Genomic DNA, 11,975 nt, shown 5'->3' on the forward strand with positions numbered 1-11,975 from the left:
GGCAGCTGGAGGGTCTCCCCAGAGCCTTCTCTCTTCCTGAATAACTCCAAATCTTTCAGTGTGTCTTCATAGAAGAGCTGCTCCAGCTCCTTTTTGTGGCATCTTCTAGGCTTGCTCCAGTAGGGCCTGTGCTGGAGACCCCTGAACTGGATGCAGGACCCACCCGTAAATGGTTTGTCCTTTTCTGTAAGCCTTCAGCCCTTCGCTGGCCGTTCCTCTGAGGTGGCCTCAGGCAGGCTGTGGCAGCGAGGGAGCTCTGAGCGCAGCTGGGCAGGTCTCCTTCTGCCCGCCCGCAGGGGCAAACCCGGCACCGTGCGTGCATGTGTTGGTGAGGGTGCTTTACCATTACAGGGCAGGCGTCTCTTTCCCTTTCCCTTCCCGGTACCATTTCCTGGCCTTTTGGGCCAGTAGGTTTGGCTTTGCGGTGCGTTTAACACATAACAAGAGTATAACTCTACCATCGTGCTTGGCTTGCAACCCTGCAACCACCGGGCACTGGTAGCTGCAGTAGAAAACGTGCCTAGTTCGTACGGAACCGTGCCACACCAACTAAACATCCATCGGCACGGCCGGAGCCACTTTCCGCCTGGGCACGAACGAAGCTTCCCCGCCCCTCGTCCCGGCCGCGGCCTGGCGGCGGGCGGGGCCGGATGGCGCGGGGGAACGGAAAGCACCGGGCCGGGTTTCCCGCTGTCCCCGTGCCATCCGGGGGAAGAGTTTAGGCGGCAGCAATCCCGGGAGAGATGAGGAAGGTGGAGGTGCGGTAGCTGCTGCTCCAGGTCGCTCCCTTTTCCGCCCCCGGTCCTGCCCTTTCCCTGGGCCGAGCCCCGGGGCAGCGCGGGGCCGGGCTGTGCCGGGCTGTGCCGGGCTGTGCCGGGCTGTGCCGGGCTGTGCCGGGGGTCTCCGCTCGCGGGGGGCGCGGCGGGGCCGCGGGCCCAGCAGGGACCCGCTGTGCGCCGAGAGAGAGCCCGGGGGCGGTGCCGCTGCACGTGTGGGTGCTCATGGGTACATGTATGTGTGTGTGTGTGTGTGTGTGTGTGTGTGTGTGTGTGTGTGTGTGTGTGTGTGTGTGTGTGTGTGTGTGTGTGTGTGTGTGGTCTGCTGTCCGTCAGGGCCGCCCCGACACCTGCTCTTAGGGTTCCAACTGGATTTGCGTGTGTCCTGTTGGGGGAGTGTTGGTGTCAGACCCAGGGGTCTCAGGCCCCCGAAGCAGAACGTGTGTTTGTTCTTAAACCAGCCCTGCTTCACCATCGTACATCTTTTACTTCGGTTGGCTTCAGGAAGCGTACCAGAAAGTTGCAAGGAAAAGAGGAGGGAATGAAGGGTGTTAGCTTTGAGGATCCATAATGCCTGATGTTGATTTCTGTGTAACTGACGAGTGAAGGTTCCATTCCTGATGTGATTTGTTCTCCCATTGTAGCAATCTAAAGTTTTCTCTTGGGAGAGCTGGTGAGGAAATCCAGCGGGCAACGTGTTTGTCTTGGTGCTCAGGTTCCCCCCTCTCTCTCTCTGTATGGCATACAATGTTTCATAAATCAGCAGCCAGAACTTCACTTTCTTGTTGAGTCATTAGTGTTACTAGAGGCACCTTATGTTTCTTCAAACATCTATAATTATTTATTTTCTTAAATAATTGTTTCTGGGAGGTCATAAGCATTAGCGTGCCTCAAGGATTTGAAGATATTCTAATAATAATGCAGAAGAATCCTGCCTGGAAAATATTGAAATATACTGAATTTTCAATTCCTAAAAATTATGTTTTGAAATACAGTAATGAGTCACCAAAAACCAATGCAAGAATATATTCTCTTGTATAGGGTCAGCTGTGTGGGTGTGGGAATTTGAGAAGTGTTTGTACAACCTGCTTTGGAGGTTACATCTCCAATATAGTCAGAGCAATCTCCTCAAATAACTTATTTGTATGCTCATTAAGAAACACTTTGCAGCTGTAAGGACAATAATATACTTGAATTCTTTCTACAGTAATTTGAAGCCAATTTCATTCACAGCAATAAATGGTTTGGGGAACAGCTTATTTCTGTTTTCCTTAAAAGTGATTCTTCTGCTTTGTCTTGCAGGGGGTGTGTGTGTTATTTTTTAAATTGTGTCTCCTCTTTTTTTAGCCTAAATGTTCCCAGTTACTTTAATCTTTTCTTGTATATTTTACATTTAAGCTCGGATCATGCTTGATCCTCTTCTCTGAATTCATTCATTCTGATCAGTTCAAACGTTTGACTCAATTTGAAGGGCTATATTCAAAACTGGATAGACTACTCTAGCTGAATTCTAAAATTCTAGTAAGTAAGTAAGAAGGAAGATTTATGTCCTCTCCAAGCTTTACATCTGTTCAGTCATCCTGGTGTGGATGGTACCTTTTGGTATATTTAACTTTTGTTCCAACTTAGACTGTAAGTCTTTTCTGCACCAGGGGATTATTCTGTCCTAAACTGAAGATCTTGCTTTTCTTCATATTTAAGTACCCTCTTCCTGGTTGGTTGTTTACCTTCCTTTTTTTTCTTTTTTTTCTTTTTTCTTTTTTTTTTTTGGTTGGAGCTTTTAAAAATAAATACAAACTTTTCTGATTATTAAAGACTAGATTAGAATTCAGAATTTTCTTCCATCGTGTTTTCATTTTGCTGCAGCTTGCTGCCATCTGTAAAATTAAGGAAACAGTTAATCATTAAACAATACTACTTAGGAGGGTCCTCTCTGAACTTTCAGTGGACTGTGTAACTCCTTGGTTCTATTTTTCTGCATGACCTTGCAGCCAAGATGAAAACTAGAGACAGTGTAATATTAAATTGGACCTTTGCTATAAACTATATCCTTATCACATAGTGAGGTATGTTTTCTAGCTCTGATTAGGACAAGCCTGTGTACTTTCAAGGCTAGCAGGAAGCAATATTCCAAGTTTGTCTTTCATTCTTTGATCTTCACCAGCAGCATGTTTATTCCTTAGATGTCCAAGGCACAGGGCGCCTTGAAATAGATGTGGACATGCCTGTCCTTAGTAAATAGGATTTGAAAATATATTTGGTCCACACAGTAATACTCTGTCTTGGCTCCTTTCTCCTTCCCTTGTATCCCCTTAGTTTAGCTTATCTGAGCTTTCAGTCTTTCACAGGGCAAGAAGATCACAGCAAGAAGCTTACTCTGCTTTTGACACCTTGTACTACAGAGCATTTTCCTCATTCACCAGATAGAATCTTTAAAAATTTATAAGCTAAATACAAAATCTCTTGTGTAATATGCCACAGCTGTCTCTTACTTCGGACTTCTTTTCTTTGCATGTCACTGTAGTGTTTGAGCAGTTTCCTGATGTGTAAATTAGATCTGTATGAAATTCATCACTCTTTACAGTTCTTCCTCAGGAGGTTTTCTTTCCCTGCTAATGGAGGCTGCCTTGAGCTGCACAGAAACTCAGCATAGCAGAGAATCTTTTCTCCTTTTCTCAGCCGGCCTGTCTTTAGATTCATGGTAGCACCAACTAGAAAGCATTTGGCATTACACACTTAACTATCACTAAACTCCCAGCTTCCACATGATGTGACAACTGGGAGGAAAAGGAGGTGTCCTAAAAGTGTTGTGTTTTCTTGCATTTTCAAAAGGAGACTGAAACTGAGTAGCTGTTAAAATTCTACAGGAAAACAGAATTGGAAAGGAAGAGTTGACTTTCTCAACTGCTTTATCTACCCTGTACTGTTTCAGTGAGATTAAGAAACTCCTCAGTGTAGTGACAATCACATCTTAGGCAAACATCCATGTGTTCCTTATTAAGGCCCACAATTACATAGGAACATATTTGTTAGGGATGGAGCAATTCTACCTCATTACTTCCATTAAGCTTAAGAAAAGCCTTGATTCACCAGGTATTTTCAGTCTTTGTGTGTGTTTCTTGAATCTCATTGTAACTTGTAAATCCAGTAGGCTTTTATTTTTTTTAATAGATATTTTGGATATTTATGAATGTTTTAAATATAAGGACATTATCTCTTTGTGAAGTGACAGGGGTTTTGAAGACAGTGAAGAAACTAATTTTTTATTCTGCTGGTGTGTTGAATGAATATTCAACTTGTAATAACTTTGAGATACATTTCTACTAACTATAATTTGTGGTAGTTTGATATTACAATTCAAGTGCTAACGGTTATGCTCTTGCTTTAAAGTTTGTTCCCTTCATCCCTTTTCTTTTGTATTTGTAATACCAAGAGGGTTTTTTATTCTGTTGTTTGTACTATCCTTATGGACTGGAATAGTTGAATACTTAATCTTTCTTAGATGCTGCCATTTAGGAATGAAGTGACCAACTGAAATTGGTCCAGAGATTATTAAAATCACTTTTTTTTTTTTTTTTTTTTTTTTTTTGTTTTGTGAACCTAAAAGCAATACTTAGAAAACCCCGGAATTTTTCTAGTTTTAAAACAGAAGAGTAGACAGCACACTTTGAATACATAAAGTTGTGACAGAGAATGCTGACAATAACTTGTAGTAGAGAAAGGCTCAGCTGGGTGCAAGGGAAAGCTTCATGAGAAGGTAAAACTTTGAAGCAGGAGCCCTGCTGAGGTTAAGGAACCTCCTCACTGGAAGTTTTTAAGACTACTTTGGAGGCTGTCAAGACATGGGTTGGCCTCACAGTGGAAGGCTTGGGCTAAATGTTTGGTTATGGTACTTTCTAGCTGCTCCTATGAATTTTTTAATAACTTCATGCGCTCAGGAGCTTGCAAATTATTTTTTCTTGTTTGTAAATCATTGAGCTGAGACACAGTATCTTGCCCAACTGTATTCCGCGTTGAAAATTCAAAGAAAATTAGAACTATTTCACTGTTTTGGTTTAGACTAAAACAATAATTATGATGAATTATGATAACTACCTTGGTATTCATGATGACTGCACAGTATATGCATGGTTAGGTATCACAACTCTGATATTCTAGCTTTATTGTGAGACAACAAACATAGCCTGTGTTTTTTCTGTGTTCTGGGAGTTGTCTTTGTTATAGTTTATGGTTAGTGTGTTGCTCTTGCTGGCTGGCTCCAGCATTTGCCATTGTGGGAGAAATCAAAATCAATTATAATGCAGGATACAGTTGATGAGCTACAGAAACAAGAATAGTAAATTTAACACTATATTGAAGCTAAGTGTTTTTCTTTTCACTAATACTGCATTGATTTAATGCATTTCTGAAGTGCAAGAAATCTTAGTTCATTTTTTCTCTCATCTTCATAAATAATACACTTGGGAGTTAGAATTACTGCTGTAGAGAAGACATTTGTTACAATAAGTTCTTGAATTTTTTAAATACACAGTTGAACTGTGTATTATTTGGAAGAACAGATGCATTTATAGCACAGATGACTTAGATTACTTTCCAGAAGAATAATAAGTTTACGTTTTCTACAAGCTTCCTTGTACTCTGTTACAAGGAAGGTATTTTAAGCTAAATTAAATCAATAGTGTATTAATCTAGATACTTTTGGTATCTTATGCAGAAAATTATACAAACTTAGGCAATTATGTATTAATATAGGATAAATAATACTCTTTTTCTTATTTTAGGGGACCAGTGTGATTTCAGAATCTCTCTTCCAAGAAAATCTGCTGCTTCTACAGCCTTCTGTCTTAGTGTGTACTTGATGATTTCACTTGATATACCTATCTGAAGAAATTAAGAGTAGGTGAGGTGTAATTACCTTTTAAAAATGTTAAAAACTCAGCATTGTGTAACAGCTGTCAAGATACCCAAGAAAAAGCCATATATTTGTGACATGTGCTATAAACAGTTTGAAACCCCATCAAAATTAGCTAGGCATTATCTCATACATACTGGTCAAAAGCCATTTGAATGTCATGTCTGCAATAAAACATTCAGGCAGCTAGTCCACCTGGAGAGGCATCAGTTAACCCATAATCTACCTTTTAAGTGTATTGTTTGTTACAGAAACTTCAAAAATGTAATCACTTTCTTAAAGCATCAGCAGCTTCATAATGAAAATTACAAGAATGATACAAAGCAAGCAGAAAACTATGTGAATTCTGAGCAAGACAGGGTCACTTGTGGCATATTTCATTGTTCTGTGTGCTGGAAACCTTTTACAACTGAAGAGAGGTGGATGCTGCATCAGTGTCTCAAGTCAGATCATCTACATGGTGCCAGAAGAAGAAAGAAGAAAGCTCACACTTGTGAATCATGTAACAAGACGTTTCCATCGAGATCCAAGCTAGAAAGACACTTCCTTATTCACACTGGCCAAAAACCTTTTAAGTGTTCTTCATGTGGCAAATCTTTCAGACAGTCAACACACTTGAAAATTCATCAGCTCACACACACAGAAGAAAGGCCTTTTCAGTGCTGTTTTTGTCAGAAGGGATTTAAAATACAGAGCAAACTCATGAAGCATAAACAGCTCCATGCCAAAAATAAGACTTTTCCCAATACTGTATGCAAAGCAAAGACTCTTAAATATCCCAGACCACACAACGCTTTGGAAGGAAAATGGGATAGCTTTGAGAATGCTAATACACACAAGTCACAGGAGAATGACCCACATGATGTGCACTCAATTTATATTGTACCCTTTCAGTGCCCAGCATGTGAGCAGTGTTTTGAAACAGAGCATGTTCTAAAGTTGCACAAATGTTACTCAAAAGACAGCAGAAGTTCAAATAATGGTACGACAGCACGCAGACACACAGTCAACAGGAAAAATCAGACCTTGATGAAACTGAAGCATACTGGAGGAAAAGCAACAGATTTTTCTCTGACTGACAGAAAAAAATTAAAATCAGGTCACGTTGGAAGTTCTGACCTGGTTACAGCTAGAGATCAGCATTGTGATCAGCACATGTCCACTAAACCTTCCAAGGACTGCCAGAGCACGCGTGAGGTGCACAAGTCAGTTTGTAATCGGATGAAAAGAACATTTCCTGTGCCATTACCTTGGCAAGAGTACCCACAACCTCCTGACTTGGGCAGTAATTTAAAAGGTGTGCTTCCTGGTGAAAGCATGTTAAATATTGGTGATTCACTGGATAATAAAGATGATGCTTTTTATGGTTCATCAAATGATAGTTTTTTTGATAATCCAGAAGTACTTCACTGTGCTTTTTCATCTTCTGCTAAAAATACACATAACAGACACAAAGTGTGTAAATGTGACAGATGTGAAAAAATTTTTCCATCTTCATCCAAACTTCAAAGACATTATCTTATACACACGGGACAAAAGCCCTTTGGCTGTAATGTTTGTGGAAAGGCATTTAGACAGTCAGCTCACTTAAAAAGACATCAGCTCACCCATACTGAAAAGAGAGGCTGTAAAAGCCCCGTTTCCCAGGTAGAATTTGTAAACCTGAACAAACTTTTCAATCACCAGGGAGAGCACACTGAATTTATGTCGTCTCAGCCCGTGGGTTATTCAGGTTATTCTCAAGCACCTTCACAGCCATCTGGCTTTCAAGAATCTGAGCTGATTCAGTCAAACCAAGCAGCTGAAATCAAAGTTGAAATTGAGTCAGGGGATTTTGTTCCCGACACCAGCAATAGAAACCCCCAGCCGTATTTGTGCAGTAAATTGTTGGAAACAGAGCAAAGCTGTTACAGCTATTGGCATGATTTTTCTGAAGGTAGTGAAAAAAGTGAAGCTGTAAACAAATTGTATCAATGCAGTATCTGCTTTAAAACTTTTACATCTCCTTCTAAGCTTGAAAGGCATCACCTAATGCATGCTGGACAGAAGCCATTTGAATGTTTAGTTTGTGGAAAAAAATTCAGACAGGCCCCACATTTGAAAAGACACCATCTTATTCACTTTAAAGAGAGCTTAAAGCTTAATTCCACTGAGGAACAAGCAGAGACTGTATTAGTTTTATCAAAACAGGATAGTGTCCTATGAAATAGTTTTTATTTTTTTTTGGTTGCATAATTATCAAAGATTTATATTAGGCCAAACACTTAACTGAAAGGGATTATATTTTCTGTTACAGAGATGACCTGGTGAAGTTAATTTACTGTCCTCAGAACTGTCTGCTTAATACAATTTGTGAAATACTCATGCTGAGATGTTTTTTTAAAATGTAACAAACACACACATGCTTTGCATTCCCTTTCGCTAGATTAATTTTATAAATACACATTTATGTTGTATCAATAGTGTTGCAATAATCTGCAGTGTTCATGAATAAGATAATTATCACTGAAAATAAAATACTATGTGGGAAAACATATCACTTTTAAACTATGAGAAAAGTTAAGAGAAAAAGGTAATTTTGAGAATATGAAAAAACAGTCTTTTTACTTTCTTCTGGCTCCCCATATGTTCCAAGGAAGAATTCCTGCTGTATTTATCCTATACTTTAAAAAAAGAGGTTATTTTTAGATAGAGTAAGTAGAAAAAGGGGAGAAAGTTCAATGAGAAGATGTTGATGTGGTGTTACAGAAGATTCTATTTCCTATAGGCTAGAAAAAAATATAACTGCTTTGTTATTTACACTTGCTTGGAGAGATATACATGAGGAATTAGATAATTTCCCTTTTTATATAAAATACAAGGAGGCTGCTATAATATTAGGATTTATAATCAAGTTATCCATTTCACCACTTCATTAACTCTACTTCCTTGTAAAACTCTTGCCTTCTCTAGGATTTTTGGCCAATTTATACTTTACTGAACTATTTTTCTGTAAGGAAAAAAGACAAGAAATTATCATTAAGGTTAAAAATGTCCTTATTATCTGTTCAGTCTCCTTTCCTTCTAGCATACATAGGGAACTAGTAAAAGGAATGTTCTCTAAGATGTGATAATAACTCAGATGAGCAGTTTTGTCAGAAGTCATGTTCTCATTACATCAAATATAAGAGACCGAAAATTACTTCTAGCTGAAATTAAGTAATTCTGATTTTGTATTAATAGAATCTCTAGTTATACTTTCTGGTAAGTAGATGGTTTTGTCCATTGTGCCAATGGGGCTGGCAAGAAGTGCAAATGCAGTGGAGCTTCATACATCATGAACAAGAATGAAGCTTGTTACTTCTTTTTTGTCCTCTGAAAAACTACCTTTTAGGATACTTTCTTTGTTATGCAACTTTTGAATAGCTGAATGCTGAAGTTCTTATTCCTCTTTCTAAATTAACATATCTGTAAGATACATTACATTGTTTTTAGTATTTAAAAGGAATCATCTATTTAAGTAAAGTGTGTTTGATTTTTTTTTTTAATGCCATAAATCTTGTGGTACTTGGTGAATATGAAGGGTAAAAGGAGTTTTATTTTCATACATGTTATTCTTTTCCATTTTCAGCAAGAATAAAACAGGAAAAGCAGTCTGTAGTTACTCTGCTTTTTGTATAACAGACAAATTCAGTATATTAATGATGATTATAGTTCTGTATTGAGATGTTTTTCTCCTTGTGTGAATTATTTCATATTGAAAGACAAAATGCAGTATAAAATATTTTGAAGATATATTGTAGAGCTCTTTTAAAATACTTGTAATAAACTATTTTATTTATATTGTACTTTCAGAGTGTGCTTTATTTGCAAACCAGAGTTTTGAAACTACCTAACATTCATTATGCAGAAAAGACTGCATATCAAAATTACTTGGTATGTTAGAAAAATAAGTGTGGTTTCAGATATTTTTTGTTATAAAATATAAATATGTTTAAAGATAATAACATGTTTAAAGATAATAACTTCTTAAGGAGTTACAGTCCTTTAAAAATGCTATGAGAGTAATGTTTAGAGAAAACAAAACTCATGTTTTGAAAATACCTATTTAATTAAAGGGAAAGTAATACAAAAAGATATTTTGAGAGATGAATAGACATTAGCAGGAAGTGTTATTGTGTGTCCTCCTGTGTTAACAATGAGCTTCTGCTGAGGAGAATTTCTCCAACAGCATGGGTTTAGCACTGAGGTTGTTCTGTGTGGAATAGAAGAGTCAAATATTTTAAAACAAGCAGAAAAAAAGTAAAAGGGATTTTTTTAAGGCAAATTCTGCAACTGCAGTACTAACTGATCTCACCATCCATTTGCTGTCCAGATGTGTCTATGGATACCTTTAAAATGCTGCACTATCACTGCAATGTGTCACAAATGACTTACAGGCAGCTCAAGGAATCACCGGCAAATGTATCATCAAAAGCAGGATTAATGTAAAAGTGAAAGTACAACAAAGTTTGTTGGCAACGTTCTGTCTACTAATTAGATGGTTAAAGCACACAGACAAAAATTGTTGTAGTTGAGATGGAGACAATACAAAGCAACACACTCCATTTTCAGAAGGCTTCCAACCGTTTTTATTAAGCATGCCTGCTTTTTATACATTCTTACAAAACTCATAAATTTATACTTTACTTATTGGTCATGAGGGACAAACAAAATGCTTACTGGCATAGGCAATTGCAGGTTTCTCTTACTTATCCTTTCTTTCTTGGTTTCTATGTGAATGACCTTGGTAGAAAATTCTTTCAGGGTAAACATGGGTGCTCTTATCAAACTTCTCTCTGGCTCACAAAAGTTGCTGTAAAACCTTTCCACAAAAAATCAGACTAAAATCTAAAATAAATCAACCTAAAATAATCTGTGTGGAGGCTCTTGATGGAAAAAGGCTAAGGATAGAAAAGGGTAAGGATAAAAGAAATAAGGGGGACCCTCCAACTGAGTCACAAGGTTCAGAGAGGAGCCCCTTGCCAAAATTAGCCCCAGATTTGACTAACAGTTTAGGCTTAAAGTAGCAGCACTTAAAAACACTTAATTTAAACCATTTCCCAAAGATTCTGTACAATTTATATAGCACTACAGTAACTCAGAGGCCTAACTTAAAAATAACATACTTCAGAATCCAAGAGAGCTTTCCTTCAGCATATTCACGCTCAGACACACAGAGAACTAAAGGAGTACTAAAGGAGTCCAGGGTATATACCTGTGAAAAACTTCCCTCAAGTTCAGTGAAGTTCTCACAATGGGCAGAGGGCTACCTGGGTAGTAGCCCAGCAGTGTTCCGTGCAGTCCTCAGAGTATAGCAAGCTTGAAAGTTCACCAGGTGAGAGCCACTCACTCACAGGGCAAGTGCTGATTGGAGCCCACTGTGCTCAGGAAAGCTCCAAGGCTCTCACTTAGGGCTGCTGGCTATAGGGCTTCTAGAGAGTTGTCTTTAGTCACAGTAACTTTCCATTCTGGATGAAATTCAGCTTGGTAACTTTCTTTGAAAGTTTGGTTAAAAAAAAAAAAAAAAAATTGTTCCACTTGTGTTGTTATGCAGGCAAGAAAAATAAGTTTCCAAGGCTGTTTGTTAAAAGCCAGGAGTTTGTTAGATAACAGAAGTCCCCAGGAAGAGACTTTTTCTGACAAGCTCAAGAGTAGCTCAGCCCCAGTGCTGTTTGTCAAGGCCGAGGCCTGAGGAGCAGTTCTGAGATCATAGTGGGGCCTGAGGGGTGTGTGTGGGGGGGGGGGGGGGGCAGCTGTTTGACTTTCTGCAAACCACATAAGGTTTGCAGAAAGTCAAAACAAACATATATAAGTATTTCTATATATATCTACAGAAAAATTCAAAAGAGGACAAACGCAATAATAAGCCACAGAAAAAGTTTCATCACTGAAACTGCTTTTCACTGTGTGCTGGGGTTTTCACATGGCTTTGGTCTGCTCTCACACACCCAGAGCCAACAAGAAAATTAGTGATGCAAACGGGAGATAGACACAAAAGAAACTTAATTGAACTTACTGGCACCTTAGGCTTCAAACCAAGATCTAATGTTTAGTTTTCCTGACTGCCTCCTAGTATAAATGTAAGACTACAAAAGTCATAATCTCTCAATAGTAGCTCATTTGAGTAACACTTATCTAAGTACAGTTGGATGACTCTTAAATCAATGAAGACTATGGATTTAGTCGATCTAATGGCCCCTTGTAATGATGTTGAAAATGCCCAAATCACCTAAATAACTGAAATGGTAATGGTTCATATTCCTAGC

The 11,975-nt window shown here is 38.6% G+C and overlaps 1 protein-coding gene across 2 annotated transcripts; it reads left to right on the forward strand.

Annotated features, from left to right (window-relative positions):
• Positions 1–608: 608 nt before the first annotated feature.
• Positions 609–9,515, forward strand: ZNF770 (zinc finger protein 770). Of its 2 annotated transcripts, none has more exons than XM_021539311.4 (2): positions 609–779; positions 5,558–9,515. In XM_021539311.4, exon 2 carries the CDS (start codon positions 5,701–5,703, stop codon positions 7,891–7,893), a length of 2,193 nt encoding a protein of 730 aa, XP_021394986.3. In that variant the 5' UTR covers positions 609–779; positions 5,558–5,700; the 3' UTR covers positions 7,894–9,515. The 2 variants fall into 2 exon arrangements, with proteins under 2 accessions (XP_021394986.3, XP_021394987.3); XM_021539312.4 differs by having other exon boundaries at positions 624–758.
• The last annotated feature ends 2,460 nt before the right edge of the window (positions 9,516–11,975 follow it).

This window comes from Lonchura striata, chromosome 5 (genome assembly GCF_050655825.1).
Source record: "Lonchura striata isolate lonStrDom1 chromosome 5, ASM5065582v1, whole genome shotgun sequence".
Lineage (NCBI taxonomy): Eukaryota > Metazoa > Chordata > Aves > Passeriformes > Estrildidae > Lonchura > Lonchura striata.

Excerpts from the sequence above, each read along its gene's own strand:
- ZNF770 (XM_021539311.4), top strand. The coding sequence starts at position 5,701 with ATGTTAAAAACTCAGCATTGTGTAACAGCTGTCAAGATACCCAAGAAA.